This window comes from Indicator indicator, chromosome 11 (assembly GCF_027791375.1).
Source record: "Indicator indicator isolate 239-I01 chromosome 11, UM_Iind_1.1, whole genome shotgun sequence".
Taxonomy (NCBI): domain Eukaryota; kingdom Metazoa; phylum Chordata; class Aves; order Piciformes; family Indicatoridae; genus Indicator; species Indicator indicator.
In genome coordinates, this window is record NC_072020.1 from 18,889,212 (window position 1) to 18,907,822 (window position 18,611).

At 42.3% G+C, this 18,611-nt stretch overlaps 1 protein-coding gene across 4 annotated transcripts in view; it reads left to right on the forward strand.

The window, feature by feature from the left end:
* Positions 1–18,611, forward strand: part of DYNC1I1 (dynein cytoplasmic 1 intermediate chain 1) — a 190,782-nt gene that overhangs the window by 103,689 nt on the left and 68,482 nt on the right. For all 4 annotated transcript variants that reach the window (XM_054385165.1, XM_054385166.1, XM_054385167.1 and 1 more), the window contains 3 exons: positions 4,267–4,429; positions 5,574–5,673; positions 11,083–11,208. In XM_054385165.1, coding sequence (XP_054241140.1) covers positions 4,267–4,429; positions 5,574–5,673; positions 11,083–11,208 — 389 coding nt within the window. The remainder of the gene's footprint in view (positions 1–4,266; positions 4,430–5,573; positions 5,674–11,082; positions 11,209–18,611) is intronic.

Sequence of the window (18,611 nt, forward strand, 5' to 3'; positions counted from 1 at the left end):
GATAAATGTTGAACAAATCTGTTTTCATGTCACATTCCATTTTTGTTACATCTTCTAGACCTTTTTGCTCATGCACAAGCATGCTATGTCTTTCATTACAGATGTGCAGATGTAGGTTGGATACAAGGAAAAATTTCTTTGCTTGGAAGAGTGGTCAGGCATTAGAACAGGCTGCCCAGGGAGGTGGTGGAGTTACCATCCCTGGAGGTGTTCAAAAAGGTGTAGACATGGCACTTTGTGATATTGTTTAGCAGGCATTGTTGTGTTGGATCCATGGTTGGACTTGGTAATTTAGAGGTCTTTTTCGTTCTCATAACCACAGAACCACCTGGACATCACTCTCTTCTGGTTACATGATCCCATCCATGTTTCAGTGTGTCCATGGGATGTTTAGTGACCATCAGGCAGAACGTGGTTGCTGTACCATGGACTGGATCATCTTCCCTATGGCTGCAAGAGTTGGGGCTGTTCAGCCTGGAGAAGAGAGGGCTCTGGGGAGACCTTAGAGCAGCCTTCCAGTACCTGAAGGAGACCTACAAGAAAGCTGGGGAAAGACTTTTTACAACGGCTTGTAGCAATAGGATGAGAGAGAATGGATTGAAGCTTGAGGAGCGCAGATTTAGACTGGAGATTAAGAAGAAAATCTTTACAGTGAGGGTAGTGAGACACTGGAACAGGTTGCTCAGGGAGGCTGTGGATGCCGTATCCCAGGAGGTATTCAAGGCCAGATTGGGCAAGTCCTTGAGCAACCTGTTCTAGTGGGAGATGTCCCTGCCCATGGCAGGGGGATTGGAACTGGATGGTCTTTAAGGTTCCTTCCAACACAAACCATTCTACGATTCTTTGATTTCTTCTGCTGTGACCAATTCATGGCTGCAGATAGGTTCAGCTCCTCACAGGCACAATAGTTCATCATGAAGCTCTGGTATAGGAGCAAGAGCAAAGTCGAGGCTTTCCCTTGCAGGAGCTGTCATTGCACTCCAGGCAATAAGCACGGAACGTTTAGCACCGCTATGCTGAGAATCACACCAGGCTTTGTGAGGCACAGAAGATTAGATGTGGTTTGGTTGGTTTTTACACCAGGGAGAGCAGATCCTTGAAGGCAAATGCTTGTATTCTTAGAAGAAATTTCTGAAGGTATTGTCACATCACATAGGTCCCTCTGACAAAACAAAACAAAACAAGACAAAATTACTTTGATCAGCTACTTACGTTTTTCAGAGTTTTTCTTGAAGAGAGCCTGTGTCTCCTGAAAGCTGAGATCAAAGTAACTGTAAGCTCCCAGATAGGAAGAAAAATTGCAGAAAATTACACAGATTCTTTTTATTTTATTTGAGATAATGGACAGACAGGGAGCAGGAACAAGGGGAAAATGGAAGCAGCTCTGAAAGATAAATGGTTAGAAAATCTTCATATTTGAAAGAACAAGCCTGCCTGCTTTGGCTTTCTTGCTTGTATTTCATGTATTTGCAGTTGTTACAGAAATGTTTTACACTGGAAAAAAAGTAATGATGTTAACATTCTTTTAAGAAGAGATTGCCTCAAATAAAACTTCAGAGGCAGCCGAATGAAAGAAGAAAATAAGGTTAAAATATGAAGCTTAATATTGCCAGGGGGCATCTGGTGTGTCAGTCAGATGAATGAGGTAAGCTGATTTATTCCCTGCAAACTTGAACCAAGGTGTTTTCTGATGCTGAAGAGGGTTTAATAGACTGCTGGCCTCCCACAGATCATTGCTAACTGCAAGGGACATTTTGCTGAGGAAGAACTGCAGTCCATGTGTGTCTCCATTGCTTAGGAACACTCCACAGCTCCCAAGCTGTTTATTTTTTTTGCCTTTTCCCTTTCTATTGATTTTTTGGGGGTTGTATTATTTTTGCCATTTATAGTTGGCAAATGGCCGAGTAATAAATTTATATTTTCAAGCTGTAGAGAGGGTTTGATTTAGCAAATAATTTTTACCATTTGGGGCAGTTTTAAAATGAGTTTTCCAGTTGCCTTTGCAGTTATTTTCTCCCCTTTCAGGCCATTTTGCTGCATTGTCATGCTTGTTGTCTTTGATTCTCAGGAAGCGATGCTTTAGTGGTGACAGTGGGATATTGCCTCATTACAGGCTCCCTTGCCAGATGAGATCCCTTAGTGCCAATTACTATTCAGCAGTGGATGCTGCAATAGGTCAGCCTGGACTTCTTGCTAGTCATTCTTTTTTTCTTTTTCTTCACATGAATTTCTTCTGTCTAAAGCACTTAGAGGCAAATTGTGCTCCTGCCTTGGTAATTGTTGCTCTGCTACTCAGGGGGACCATGCAGGGGGATGTAGATATTCTCTGGATATGTGGAGCTCCACAGGGACCATGTGGTAGGAGGCATAGGGCCAAGACCATAGGAGATCATCAAGGCTAAAGTTTCTAACTTCACAGCTTCTTCACAACCCTCTCCTGAGGGACAAATTGCTCCTCTACCTTTTGCATCTCTCCTACCCTCTGTATTTAGCCCAGGTATAGTTCAGGGGGATTTTGTCTTTCAGAGCTAATGCTTTGACCAGGTGAGGCAAACCTAAGCATGGTGATAACAGCCTCTCCCAACCACAGAGTGCTCTGAAAGCAGGTACACTGAAAATTGGGGACCTGAGTACTGCAGTGATCTGACCATGTCATTAGTCCTGCTCATTGCACTTTTCAATTCATCCTTGGCCCTGGGGCTGGTAACGACCTTGTGCTTGGGCACTGGACCTCATGAATCTAGTGTTAACCACAGGAAAATCAAATGGTGAGTATCTCCCTGATAGCTGAAAGCAGCTGTGTGACCTGGCACAGCAACTAGAAAATAATTTCAAACTACAGCTTGAAACTGTGTCACTCATTGTTTAATTAAAATCAGGTATATGTGACAGGGCTGTGAGTTAAACTTAAAGGTATACTGAGTGTTCTCTGAGGAACCAGGTTGAATTATCTGCTTTGGCTGCTGGTGTTTTAACCCAGTATGGCCTAAGGAGACTGCAAGGGTCATTTTCACAAGTAAACACCTCAAATCTGTAGTGTAAAGCCAGAGACCTTTGATCATCAGATAAACTCTGAGCCTCTGTAAATCTGCAATAAATCTGTTTACAATGGATTGGTTACCTACTTATAGGTTTGGAACAAGATTCTCTGTTTGCATAATTCCTGCAATGTCAACAGTGCTTTTCATGATGGGAATCGAAGCTAGTTGCAACTGTGAATAAACTGATGGCATTTTTGAAATGGAAGTTGTTCTCTAATCTAACTGAAATGATGCTTTGAAAGCAGTTAAATGATATACAGCATTCCCGCAATATCAGTATCACCCTGCTGGTGTAATTGAGCACAGAATTTTCCACTGCAGCAACAGCAGCATCCCAAATTCCTTTCCCTCTGATGCTCACATTTAAGTTAGGATTTGCCAATAGGTCATTAAAGTGATGGAGATGTACCTTTAGTGTATCCTGCAAAGAGTCTTTTTCAAATGAAGGTCCATAATGCAAATATTTGTTTGGAAGCAAAGGTTTAGCATCTCTGCCTACCTTTAAAGAAGCAACTTGATCTTGTGGGGGACAGGCTATCCTTATGGGTGCATCCCAGTGCAGCTTTAGCCTCAGCTCAGTGGTTTTGCTTGCTTTGGCTCTTAAGATTCCTCTGTAAGGAAATAAAACTGCCTTAAAGAAGCTGGTACTTGGTACATTACTTTCCATTTTGCTGCCTCAGAGAATATCTTTTGTTATTTACTTCATTGCTTGAGAGAAGCTGTAAAGGAACGACAGAACTTATCAGTGACACCAAAGAGAAACAGGAAGAAGTGAAGGAAGAGATTATGTGAGCACTTTTAACACAAAGAGCTGTAGTATGAGTTAAGAAGATTATTTTATCTTTGGCTCCTCTGACAACTCCCCTGTTACATAAGGGTTCTGCTTTTCTGAGTTAGGCATTGCCTAAATGTCAGTCACGGCCATTTCCTGAAATGGGAACACTCTGTTTATTTAATTTGAGGGCTTTAAGTGTTTTTCGTTTCAGAATAATAAATATATAGGATATAGGATCTCCTCTATGTAAATGCTACATTCTAGGAACAGACAGGAGTATGTTTAAATACACTTAAAAATTCTTAGTCATGATTTTAAGAGCAAAGCTTTGATTCTTGTCTTGATGTTGCTACGGCAAGCTTTCATGTCAAAAGAAACTCACTGTAGATACTGATTCATTGGGAAAGGGTTGAAATCTCATACCCTTGACTACATCTATTCATTTTCAAGCTCCTCCTAGAGAACTGACAGAAGAAGAAAAACAACAAGTTCTCCATTCAGAAGAATTCCTGATATTTTTTGACCGGACAATACGTGTAATTGAACGAGCTTTGGCTGAAGATTCAGACATCTTCTTCGACTACAGTGGCAGAGATGTAGAAGAGAAAGATGGGTCAGTTTGGGGTTTGTTTGCTTTTTTTTTTGAGCAACCTGTATAAAATTAATTCCAATGCCAGAAAGCCTTAATTTTAAAACTAAGTGAAATGTTTTTATAGTTAAGAGAAGTTTAAAACCTCACTGAAGGCCTGAGTGCTTCATAAAGCAAACTTATTTTGTTAAATATCTTCATGCTTTATTGCTTTGAGTTTTTTCCTGTGACAGGTCATGCAGGTGGTTTAATTTGTTGTTTCATTTGGGGGATGAAATTTCAAATTCTGAAGAAAAGCATTAAAAATTGAAACAGGTGAATGTGTGTACACACATGTCTGTGTGTAGGTACACGTGTATGTTCTTGTGTGCCTGTATCATGACAGCTTAAGATGTATTTATATTCTATTACTGCCTCAGATCTGTTGTGGATCCCACTCTGCTCTGCATTGTGTGGATGAAAATGATCTCCCAAAGTGTTTGCAGTCTAAACGCATAAGACAAGAGGTGACAGGCTGTGTATACAGCAACTGATAGGGGAGTAGAAGATGTTAGGAGGAGAGGGAGTATTTACATTTCAACAGATGCACATCTCTTGAAACTTCATTACAAATCAGTAGCTGTGTTGTTCTGAAGTTGCTTACTGGAGGGTACTCTACAGCATACTCCTTGTGAGCAGCTAAATGCATCAGTGTGGTGATGCTGGGCCAGCTCTGAGCTTCAGCCCATCCTCATGCTGCTAGAAGACACCCACCATCTTCATCACTGGGAGGAGGTGCTGCAACTTTAAGTTTTCAGGAATCAAATATAAAAGAGTTATAGCTTGGAGGTGAAGATTCAGCAGAGCTGAATGCTAGGGCCAGGTTCAGTTCTCAGGTGGCTGAGAGAGTCAGCTACCCAGAAGAGTCAGGAAAATTTGTAAAATTTGTTTCTTGGTGCAGATTCGTTATCAGATCAGCAAGGGGCAGGAAGATGATCCTTAAGGTCCCTTCCAACCCAAACCATGCTATGACTCTGTGAAAGCAGTTCAGTGAGAGCAATTAAATTGAAGTGGCAGACTTCCCCAGGCTGGGCAGAAGTTTGAGAGGTACTCAGAAACCTTTACATTGCTTTTCAAAGCATTCAAACCCTGATACTTACCAACTGTCACTTTGTTCAAATCCACACAGAGATGTTCAAGCAGGAGCCAACCTTTCCTTTAACCGTCAGTTTTATGATGAGCACTGGTCAAAGCATCGCGTCGTCACCTGTATGGATTGGTCTCTTCAGGTAAGATGTGAAGCTGAGAGATGTTTCTACATCCCTTCCAACTTCTCCCCCCCCAAAAAAAATAAGATCTGCCTCAGTTTGCTCTTCATTCTGCAGAGTGTTATGTTATTAAGGTCTTTTCCAACCTTACTGATTCCATGATTACTTAGCTAACAGTTACTGAATGCATATTTCTTCACAAAGAGCAATGGTCAGTAATGAAGATGTCTTTTTTTTTTTTGGTATGTTACTTTGTCTTCCCAACCAGAGTCTTGTATTAAATACATAGGTTAACAAGCCTGCTAAGATGAAGGAATCTTTATGTTTCCTTCTCCCTCCCTTCCTTCAGCACCTGGAAATTTTCTTAGGGCAAAAGATTTGAAATTAAAGCAATTAAAAATAATTTACTAAATGCTTAGCAAATGACTTAATAAATGGTTAGACATAATAATATATAAAATAAATAATGAAAGTGAGAAATAAAAATATTTTTTCTAATATATTAAAACTCAGAATGTGGAAGTATCTGAACAGCTTGACAAGATTGAAAAGAGGTCTTTTGAAAAATGCTGGTCCTCTCTTCCAGCAGTGGAAGAGGACTACAGCTGGCCTGGGGATACACTGAAGCAGTGTTTCTGGAACATATCCAGGTTCTGTGCACCACAAAGCAATGTCATATTGCAAAATAAAACTGATGGTAGAGCTGCTTAAGCTTCTGCAAACCAATACAGCCACATCAGCAAAGCACAGAAACCAGGTTAATTAATTACTTTGTTGGAGAGCCAGGATTAGTGCGCACACATCATCATCATCATCATCACCATCTTCACAGGTCCTGTCAAATTCAATGTCAGTTTCTCTCCAGTCCCCCTCATCCTCTCTGCTTCATCCCTGTTAGCCTGTTTCTCTGTTCCAGCCTGGTGCAAAGCAGCTGGTTTCCCGGTGGAGGAAATCAAGGAGACTCTGCTCCATGGTCCACAGTACAGATAAAACAAAGTCTCTTCAGGAGGACATACACTTGGAAAGTGTTAATACAAGCCAGTCTGCCTAGTTGGCCCCAAAGCCAGCCTCAGGCATGCTCTGAAGAACAGGTCTGGTGAGGAGCAGCTGAGGGAACTGGGATTGTTTAGTCTGGAGAATAGGAGGTTGAGGGGAGACCTCATTGCTTTCTACAGCTCCTTGAAAGGAGGTTGTAGTCAGGTGGGGGTTGGTCTCTTCTGCCGTTATAATAACAAATGACAGGAAGAGAGGAAATGGCCTCAAGTAGTGCCAGGGGATGTTTAGGTTGGATTTGAGAAGAAACTTCTTCACCGAAGGGTTCTCAAAGCCTGGAATAAGCTCCTCAGGGAGATGGTTGAATACTCATCCCTGGAGGTGTTGAAAAGGGGCAGAGATGTGGAACTGAGGGACATGGTTTAGCCTTAGTAGAGTTGGAGAATGGTAGGACTTGATGATCTTAAAGGTCTCTTCCAACCAAAACAATTCTATGATTCTTTGGTGTGTTCAGAGCCATGATGCAGCCTTCTGTGGGTAGCAAAGATGCTGCATAAGTAGCTCAGCCCACTGCTAAGAACAAGCTTCGCATAACCTAATCTTTGAAGTAGCTGCTCCTTCTGTACCGTGTTAGATGTGCAGGTAGACACATGAGGCCAAGTCCCCAGATGGTGTGTGGAGGCTGGAGAGAGGCAGTGGGTGAGGAGCACAGTGACTCTCACACCCATCCTTCTCTCCTTCCCCTTGGAATGGCAGTGGGGCTGCTTCCATCCCTCCAGGTATTTCTCAGGTAAGCTGGCCAGCAAGCAGGGAGGAGAGGAGTTGGAGGGTCCCACTGAGTGTTGCTGGTAGGCTGTACTGGTCTGCCTGTCCAACCAGATGTGGTGCACAACAGCCAGCTGCAGAGAGGCATCTTATAATATCCAGCTCACGCCCCATGTGTGAAGTGAAGGCTTTATCTCTTTGCTTTCATACCAAATGTCAGCTTGACAACAGGTATGCACTGGTGTGATGTGGGTGGCCTTTAAGCACATATGGATTTCCACAGAAATCGAATATAAGCCTGAGGAAACACTTATCTTATGTTGTTCACTTGTTCAGGGGCTGGAAATTACATGGAATTCTTATCTGATGTTTTCCTAACAGGCAGCTCTTACTGTATTCCCAGGGCAGCAAGAAAAAAAGCTGCCTCAGAAGAGCACTGCCAAATGTAATTGCTCAGCCCCTGGGGCTCCCAGGCACGTTCTGCTTCCCACCTCTTTGTTCCAGGGTGGCCCCTCCTGCCTTTCTCTCTGTTAACTCCTCACACTCAGCTCCCTGGCACCCTGGCCTGGGCTTCTCTACCCCAGTAGTGTCTCAATGCCCAGGGGCTTCTGGACACTGCCCCACAGTAGCTTGGGAGAAGGGACTTGCCTCCTCTCTTGCCTGCTTTGAGGTGTGTCCTGGGGCAGGAGCTGGAGATGCATGGAGGTATTTCACATAACCACTAGCTCTGCTTCTCACCCATGCTCCAGGACATGGCAGTGTCCACTATGCCAAAGGAAGGCTTGAATACTCCTGGGAGCTGCAGAACACATTGCCCAATTTTCCGTGATAAAAGCATTGCTGCAAAACAGCCTGGAGGCAAATAGAAGCTTAATCACACAAAGGACCTTGATGCATTGATTAAATAAATTATTCTGTTCCCAGTCACATGTAAAATACGGTCCCAAACATGTGGGATCGTTCATACCATTAAAGCTAACCCATTAGCCCTTGATTCTTTTGCAGAGCAAAGGGAAAAGGGCTTAGATGGTTCATCAAGGATCTAAGGGAAAGACCCAGCAGATTGAGTATAAACAGAGAAACAGAGCGGGATCACCTTGCTCTATCCATGAGGCAGTAACTGAGCTCACCTAAAGCCAAGAACACCACAGTCTCAGGGATACTGGCCTGTCCCCGGACTCTCAGGCAGCAGCCTTGAATATTGTTTCCCACAGAACCATTTCCACATTGTTCTCAGCTGCAGTCACAGGACAGCTGGGCACCTGGGAAGGAGCAAAACTCTGTAAATGCAAGATGGAATGAAGCAGTGAGTGTGCAATCCTAGCATGCATTTAGGGTGCTTTTTTAAGAGTCAAAAAGCCTCATAATAGGGGTGCCCAGCTAGGTGTGACCCCAGCATCTTACTTCAAGCTGTATTTCCAGTCAGATACGTAAATTGTGATTGCAATACCTATACATAGACCAGCAAGGTTTGAGTCAATATTTGTTTATGGCCAGAGATGCTGCCAACAAGAACATGCTTGCTAAACATCCCAGGAGTGTGAACCAACTCCAAAGTGTCTCTAAGCTGGTGCTTCAGACCTTGTCACACACCCTATCTGGCTGCAATCATGCTGGTAGAAGGGCTGATTGCTTCTGTCTGCCAAGGTATCTGCTCCTTCATGACTCCTGAGCTCAGCTCCTTGTGCAAATGGTACTGAACCTGTTCAGCCAAAATGAAATGCCCTGGCAAGAGGCTGCTGTGCCTGGTGTTACTGGACCTGGGCCAGTGTGAGGTGAAAAGGTTCAAAGGGGCAGCTGAGCTCATTGTTCGGAAGTGGTTGTAATCTCTGTTGCGGGAGAAAGAAGAGGGGGTTGAGGTGAGTGAGAAAAGTGGAGGGCAGGTTGGCACAGCTGTGTCCAGAGAGGTGGTGTATTGGGTGTGGGATTAAACCACCCTCAAGACTCCCTCTGTTCATAGAATCATAGAATTGTTTTGGGTGGAAAAGACCTTTAAGGTCATTGAGTCCAGTCGTCAACTCAAGACCACCACAGCCATTAAACCACGTCCCAAAGTGTTCTTTAGGAGAGAGAAGAGGTAGGTAGTTTGCGCCATTCTCTAAATCCCATGCAAGTGATTTGGGTGCTAAATTGCTCTTACAAGGTGTTCAAGCAGCCAGAGTCTGCCAGGATGCAGCTAAAACCTAGTCAGAGCCACCCTAAAATGGGAAAGAGGCAGCTTTGGGAGCCATGTGTCATTGCTGGTTCTCCCACACGTGGGGCCAGGCTCATTTGAAACAATGACTTTGAATAGAAATCATCAGCCCCATGATGTATTGTCCACAGAAGTGTACACAAAGTGGGAAAGAACAGTTGCTGATGGCAAAAGTTATAGCTGTGTGTGTTATTCCTTCCAAATGGATTTTGAGAGCAGAGAGGTTCAGATAATGATATAAAGGGTGGTGTTTTTTTTTTCCTTTTAGTTTTCAAATGCCTGGTTTGGACCAAATTCAAAGCTTCCAACAGCACTATTGACAGTTTCTTTGCCCTGCTTCCTTTACATCTCCCAGCTGCACTGTTCCCTTATAAAGTGGTAAATGGCTTGGCAGGCATTTACCTGAGAAAAGCAAAAAGTAACAATAATTTTCAAAGACCATTGAAAAAATTCAAGGGAAAGCATTCCTAGCTTAGTATGGATCCTGCTGAGCTTGGGCTGCTGGCACATTGGTTTGTAGAAGCCAGGTGCTTTTTTCTGGACATCCCATAAGGTCCACTGCTTTGCTTTGACTATTTAGAAGGAAAGACAGAGGTGCCTAGTTTCAGATGTGAGAGTGAACAACTGGGTGCAGTGGTCTAGGCAGAAACTGATGTTTTATAGGCAAATTGTCACTTTTTATGGTATTTTGAAACCATACAAAGTCATGAACAGAAAGTGAAAATGTGATTTGTCATGTAAGATGTTACATGTGCGTGGCTAGATGTGGATAGGTATAAACAGCAAATACACAGGTCTGCTCTGTATCTACTTTGATCCACCACTGGATAAGAGGTGTACAAGACAATACAGATCTTATTTTAGAGTGCTCATTGCATCAGTCTTACTGAGCCAGTGGAATTGGAGGTCACCCTGTACTTTACAAAGTGACCTCAGCATCTTGCAAAATTGAGCTTCTGTGAAGGAAATGTTTTGTTTGCTAAAAGAAGAGCTTTCAAGTTGATTCTTCATGTAAGTGAATAGGAAGAATGAAGAGTGAAATAACAGAGAATCGTTTTCAGGGATGCTGAAAAACCTGTGAATTCCAGAATAAAAGCCAGTCAGTGCTATGGGGATAATGTTTTTGGTATCAAAATCAGTTAAGACAAGGGTTTGTCCCTGGGGAAATGGTTAAGTATGTTAGAATTACTCAAGCTTTCAGATTTTTTCTCTGCCTTGCTTTGGATTCTCTTTATGAACAGAAAACAACCTCTGTGGTATCTGAGAGTAACTGATAGAGAGCAAGGAGCAGGAGCTGTAAGAACGAGGCAAATATAAGATCAAGAAGAAGCTGAATACCATGATGGGACTAGAGTGTATCATAATTGAAACCAGATATTGCACATTTAGTGCAGATTATTTCTGTCTCATCTCATTTTGCATAGGTTCTTCATCATCCATCTTGTTTAAGTTTGCTTTTGCTTTTCTTTCCTTTCCAGTATCCTGAGTTGATGGTTGCATCTTATAACAATAACGAAGATGCTCCACATGAGCCTGATGGGGTAGCCCTGGTTTGGAACATGAAGTTCAAGAAAACCACACCGGAATATGTTTTCCATTGCCAGGTAAGACTGAGGAAGTCATTAATTTCACACTAGACAAAACAGTTTACTACATGGTGCATCTATGAAGAGCTAGAGGATAAAAATAGGTGTTTTTGGAAGAGGTACAATCTTGCCAGTCCAGTGTTTTCAGAAGGCAAGCAGCCTCCTCAAACAATGCTGAAAGGCTGTCAGGGCTGCGTGTCATTCTTTGTCTATTTAAAACAGTCCCTAGGAGATTTAGTTTATAAAGCCTTTGCACTTATGAAGTAACTGTGGTGTACCACTTCCTCAGCCAGGCAGCAACATATGCTTTCCCACCCACGTTAGCTTCCTTGCATCCTCTGCACTCCAAGCTGCCTACTCTAGCCTTGATTCTGCTCAGTATCATCTTTTGCCTTGAAAATTGGGCAGAAGGCTTTGCATTTCTGGGCACATGTCTGTCTTACAGCCTAATAGAAAAGGTCTACATTGCAAGGACTACTCCACCAGTTCCTGTCTGGTTGTCCCTTATGTTAGCAGACCAGTTTTGTTTCACTTCACTCAGTGCTATCTTATGACCATGCTATTTTACAAGCCTCTGGACAATTCAGAAATAATTGGGTGGTTTATTTCTGGAGATCTACTCTGCCCTAGTGAGGCCCCACCTGGAATATTGCATCCAGTTCTGGGCTGCCCAGTTCAAGAGGGACAGGGATCTACTTTAGAGAGTCCAATGGGGGGCTACAAGGACAGTGAAGGGACTGCAGCACTGCCTTATGAGGAAAGACTGAGAGACCTGGGGCTGTTCAGTCTCGAGAGAAGACAACTGAGAGGGGATCTAATCAATGTCTATAAATAGATGAGGGCTGGGAGTCAGGAAGGAAGGGACAGCCTGTGCTCACTTGTGCCCTGTGATAGGACAAGGGGCAATGGATGTAAGCTACAGCACAGGAAGGTCCACCTTGACATGAGGAAGAACTTTACTGTAAGGGTCACAGAGCACTGGAACAGGCTCCCCAGAGAGGTTGCAGAGTCTTTCAAGCCCAGTCTGGATGTGTTCCTGTGCAACCTGCACTGGATTCTATGGTCCTGCTCTAGGGTTGGGATCTCCAGAGGTCCCTTCCAACCCCTAACATCCTGTGATCCTATCTGTTTACTCCTCTTTTGCTACTGCTTTTGCATGTGAAATGGCACAGCCTTGTATCAACTAAAATATTCTGCTCGTCATCTCTATCTCCATCAAACTGCCCAAACTGGGGAACAAGAAGTGGGCCAAATTTCCAACCTTTCATTAATATCCTTCTGTGGTAATTAAATACAGGGCAGAGGTATTCAAAAGCCATATGGAAAAGGTTCAGCACGTAGAATTTAACAATCTGAGATTAGTGAAATGCAGATTATTCTGTGGTAAAAATTGCTTCTTTTGGAAGGATATGTATTACCTGACTAATTGTGTAAGCTAAGTGTCATTTTACATTCAAGGACCAAACATCTTTTTGAACTAAGTTTATGTTTGGACTTGGGGACATTATCAGATGTAACATAGTGGGAGGGAGTTGCTGGATTTGAAGTTACTGCTTCAACCCGATTAAGTAACCTTTAATTCTGGGCATGTTTTTCTAATTTGCTCTACTGCAAAACAACTTCACAAGGAGTCTAGGCCTGCACAACAAACATGCTATAAGGATTTATGTGCATATATATGTATGTGTGTGTTACCTTTGAAATGAGAACTTGTCTTTTTCTGGATATCATATTCAGCAGAGTTGTGTGTTCTTTTAGATTGCTTAAGACTGTAGTTCAGATCCCATGTTCAGATTCTTCTAGGATGGTCATGCAGCTTAACGTTTTAAATGAAATATCTAAGAGAAGAGGTTGCCTATTGCATTTTCAGGAAGAATAATCCTGAAATTAGATTGATTTGGGACAGCAATGTGCCCTTGTAGCCAAGAAGGCCAACGGTATCCTGGGGTACATTAAGAAGAGTGTGTCTGGCAGATAGATGTAGGTTTTCCTTACCCTCTACTCTGCCCTAGTGAGGTCCCAACTGGAATATTGCATCCAGTTCCGGGCTGCCCAGTTCAATAAATGCCTATAAATAGTTGAGGGCTGGGGGTCAGGAATGAAGGACAGCCTGTGCTCACTTGTGCCCTGTGATAGGACAAGGGCAGTGGATGTAAACTACAGCACAGGAAGTTCCATCTCAATGTGACTCTTACTCACTGTAAGAGTCACAGAGCACTGGAACAGGCTTCCCAGAGAGGTGGTAGAGTCTGCTTCTATGGAGAATTTCAAGCCCTGTGTGGATGCATTCTTGTGTGACCTGCTCTGGCAAGGAGGTTGAACTTGATCTCCAGAGGTCCCTTCCAACTCCTAACATCCTGTGATCCTGTGATTTTGCAAGCTAATATCTAGATTCAAGGTTGCCCTTCTGAATACACCGAGGAGGGATTGACTACAGACATAACAATATGCTCCATTGATTAAAAATTCTATCTGGTTTTAAAAGTAAGAACACTTCAACAAGGGAGTTATGACTCACTAAACTGAGAGCACTGAGACAGGCTAAACTCTCCACTAGAAAAATGCACTCAGGACAAAGTGGTGGCCAGAAATTTGGCCTGACTGAGCTTCTGCCTGAATCTCCCATGAAGCTGGATGTCCCCCTTTTTATAACTGGCACCTTAAAACCTGTGAATTGAGAAGCACACATGGCACTGTGCTCTCACATGCATCCTGGATTCATCATCATTCAGTTACATGAAGTCAGTTCTTCTGTTCATGAGAAGTATTTATTGTGTTGGTCAAACTGTTCACAGATAATTTGCACTATATGCCCTTTATGAGTTGTATCTATGTTTGAACCACCATTGTTTGGCTTCTGATATATGAAAGCTCTTCTGCATCTCAGATCAGATGAGGATACCCACATGAGATTAAATGGGGAAGGAAAAAACATGAGACTTGGTGTCTTGAACACAGGTTTTGTTCTGACTGACTCAGATGGAAAATAAGAAAAAAAAAACATAGCTCAGAGTCTGGAATTCAGTTCTGTGGATCATGTTATGCTGTTAGTTAGTGGAAACCAACTGTGTTATTAGCCAGCCCCATATCATTTGTATTACCATTTCGCAGGAGAAATATTCCCTTATCCCATCCTGATTCAGTCCCCCCTCTAGGCCTTCTGTGAGATGGGCCCAATTTTCATTCTGCAACACATGACCTTGTAACAGTCCAGCCCAGGAGCTGGAGATTGACACACACCTTATCATTACAGATGTGATGGTACTTTGAGTGTACTTTTCCAGTGGACTTCTATATTCTTTCCAAAGTCTGTCTATAAAGACTTGGTCTTAATAAACACCCTGTGGTGCTGACTAATATAACACTTGCCTTTCTATTTTTGGGCTCAGAGAGTGAGATAGAGACAAGTAGAAACTCATTTCAGATGTGACTGTTGAGGAATTTGTGCAAGCTAATTCTGAGATGCAAAATCAATAAATAGCCATTTCTGAGGAACTTTAAAGAAATTCCTCCTCAGGCGTTGTGGTAGCATCAACAGAAATAGAATGTGAAGTATTTCTGGGTATCAGCTAAAGAACTGGCTGAACTTCAGCAGGTAGAACTTCAGATACCTCTTGTGTACATCTGGTAACTTCTTGAAGCTAGGAACCATAAAGTTTTTCTATCTTTCCTGGTGTATTACACAGATTGAAGAGAGATTTCTTTATTTTCTGTACCTCTTCTTAGGACTTTTTGTAATCTTTTTCAGGATGTTGAAATTGTCATAACCAGAACAATGGCTTTTCACAATTCTACAGTATGTTGTGCTACAAATACTGGGTTCAATTTTAGTTACCATAAATTAAGGGGAAAATTCCTATCAGCCAAGCGGTTTTCTTTACTCATTAATTCATGTGAACTGCCATGGGATCTGCCAAATCCTTTCTAAACGTAGCTGGCTCCTACTGGCTTCTACTCTCTCATCCTGTGGAATATTTCTTTTCTTCTGCTTGTTTGGGTTTTGCCCTTCTTTGGGTTTTTATATTTCTACTTTACCCAGTGATGTGCTGACAGCACTTTAGCTAGGACTGCCACAGATTTTTTCCTCTACAGCTCATCATACATCTCTTTACCACAAGGTTAGAAATAGGAAAAGAAGGAAGAGTGAGGGAGCGAGCAATTTGTTCATTTGTTTTCCTATGCAAGCAAAAAAAATGTTGTCTCAGGAGCAAAATCAAAGTGGAAGGGTGATATCATTTGCCAAAGGAATGAGTGCTCCATGCTTTCTGTAGGTCGTCAGGAATACATTGAGCATGCAGCTAACATTGCAGAGTGCTGGCTGGGAATGTCCTTGTAGGGAAGAGTCAGGGATGTCCTCTTGCCCCATGCTGGAGCATTACAAACTCTTAGTGTAATCCAGTGCATTCCAAAAGCAAAACCCAAGCCTTTCAGAAGTATTTTATGAGGCCCTTCAGATGAGTCATCCCTGGTTGGGTTGGTTTGGCAGTATCCAGAGAGGGAATGAATTCCAGCAAAGGCATGGAAATGACATTGACTCTCCCTCGGTTTGGTAGGAGAATTTTAAACAGTGGTTCACACTCAGCTACTGTTGGTCTGTGTTTAGGTGAAGGTGACAACAACAAAAATAGTGTGGCACAGGTTATTGGTGATATGACTCAATGTGAGCTCAGTTCTACATCAATTTATGCAAAGCACAGAGCTGTCCTTATACATTCATATACTGTGGTTGAGTGGCAATGATGCTTCTCAGTCTTAGTGCTTTCTTAGAAAGGACTTGCATGTCCTTAATGTCCTTTGCCTCTGAGAAAACAAATAAAAATCCCCATCACCCATTCATTATAAGGATTATTTGTAATGCAATGCTTATTTTTTATGTACTACTGGTCATTGGGAAAATATTCATTACTATGAGGGTGGTGGAACACTGCAACAGGTTCCCCAGAAAGGTGATGGAGACCCCATCCCTGGAGACATTCAAGGTCAGGCTTGATGGAGCTCTTAGCAACCTGATGTAGTTGTGGATATCCCTGCTTACTGCAGGGGTGTTGGACTAGATGACCTTTAAAGGTCCCTTCCAACCCAGTGCATTCAATGATTCTATGACCTCTGCCCATGATGTTGTTTCTATTTCCCAGTGGACTGATTTAAGCTTTTAAAGCCAGTGATATGAAGAAGTATCTGAAACTTTGTTTCAACATACCTGGTTGAGTGAGGCAAACTCAGACTTAGTCTAGTGGAAATCTGCCTTTCCTTTGAGCAAAGCCTGTTAGTATGGATACAGCACTGCTGCTATAATTCATAACTTTTGGGTTAGAGCTGATCCACAGAGATGGAAGATAGAAGGGAAAGAAATAATCAATGTGCCTAGTGGACTTCAGTATATTGTAAACCATTTCCTTTCTTCTGGAAGTAAAGAGAGGTTATTAAAGTCAGTTGAGATACCTGGACCTCAGCTTCAAACATCCATGGCTTCAAGAGAATAGAGAGGCAAAGACAGCTAAAGATTTTAGTTTCATGTAAATAAACCAAATTGAAGGTTACTTCCTGATTTGGAGGACTCTGCATTGTGTTTGGAAAGTGTAATGAATTCTCCTTTCCTGCACTCAGTCTAAGGATGGCAGCAACAAGAAAAGATTACTACCTTGGCTGCATTTTGATTTAGTATAGATTATTTCCTGATCTATTAATTTCCTCTTTCTCAGCTATGTCTTTTTCAAATGTCTCAAAAGGACAGTGAGAAGAACAAATCTGACACTCAGAAGTGACTCCACTGAGAGTATTCTTAAGGAAGGAAAGCACATGTGAAGTAGCTTTTATCTGGGGAACCAGTAACCATTTAAGAGTTCTTTCAAGGAATCAGATTGACTTTTAGCATAATCACAACAAGATTTCAGCTGTGTATCACTTTTAATAGCTGCAGCTATTTCTGTTCTTTTCCTAAAGTGCCATGCAGTCAGATTTACCCAGTTCGTTCCATCTCTTTACCAAACTGTCTTTTTTTTTTTTTTTTTTTTTTTTTGTGGTATATGAGACTTGTGTTTTCTATTTTGATTTCAAGAAAAGCTGTCCATGCTTGGAAAATATTGGTGGCTTGGATACAGAAATCAGCCACTCAGCTGCACCACAAAATGCTTCATTCTCCCCTAGCTTTTTTGTAGTGGCTTCTATACACTGTCATTAAGTTATGTGTTTGACCACTCTTCATTGCTTATCCTGGTGTGGTCTTTCCCTTTTCAACTGAATGGATGGAGTCAGAAATGCCTATCTTAGAATTAGATGCACTGAGGTAAGTGAAGGGCTTTATTTAGTGGCTGATATTGGCAGCAGTTGCCTTTTTTTTCCTCCCTGATTTGGTTCCTTTGTTGTTGCCTGCTCTTTCAAAATAAGCATAAATTCCTTCAGATAGACTTTTTTATTCCAGCAGCCTGCCTTCTAGAGGTACGGAGCACCCAAATCCACAAGACTTGTGTATGGAGTGGGCTGAGGTAACTGCACTAGTGATTAATATCCTCCTTTTTCTCTTACCCTTGAGTTTCTTTCTCTCTGGAAGCTAGACCAGAGCTCAGTCCCTCCAGAACTTTAAAACTTATTACAAGTTTAATTGTCAATGAAGTATGCTTGGAATACTTAACAAATTAAGCAGGTCTTCTCTGGAAATTATGTTGATGGTTTTCCACAAAGACTTCCTCACTTCTTTGCTCCTATCTAAGCTTCAAGTAAGGATTCATCTCTTTAGAACCATGAAAGAAATGACAGACCCTAAACTTCCTCCAAAAGCATCCCAGAATTTCATAAGTAAAATCAGCTGAAGAACCAGCAGCATAGCTGACTTGTTTAGTTTCCTCAGTTTCTAGTGAGAGGAACTCTGGGCATCTGTGGTTGGTCTTTAAAGTGCTGGAAGTCTCACAGAAGTCATGGCTCTGAGCTGACTGCAAATTTGAAGAAACACAAACCTGCCTTTAGAAAAGTCGTTTGGGGTTTTTTTGTCATTGTTGTTTTTTTGTGCTTTTTTTTTCTCCATTAAAAAGTGTCCATATGTTAAAACAGAACTGGTCTACAAAGGAGAAGTGGGTTTGATGAATAGCCACTGAAATTTGGTGCCTGGTTGAAGTATGAGAGACAGTGGAAGAAGAGAGGTTCAAACTGCATGGAAGCAAAAGAATTTCCCCTAGAGGACAGTTAAGCACTGAAGCAGGTTGTTCAGACAGGTCATGGAGCCTCCATCAGTGTCTTTTGAAGAGAGGTTGGATGTAACCCTCAGCAACCTTGTCTAGTCTCACCCTGCTCTGAACAGAGGGTTGGACTACAGATCTCCTGATGTGGCCTCACCGTGGCAGAGTAGAAGGGGCAGATAACCTTTCTTGACCTTCTGGCCACACTCGTCTCAATGCACCCCAGGATAGCATTGGCCCTCTTGGCCT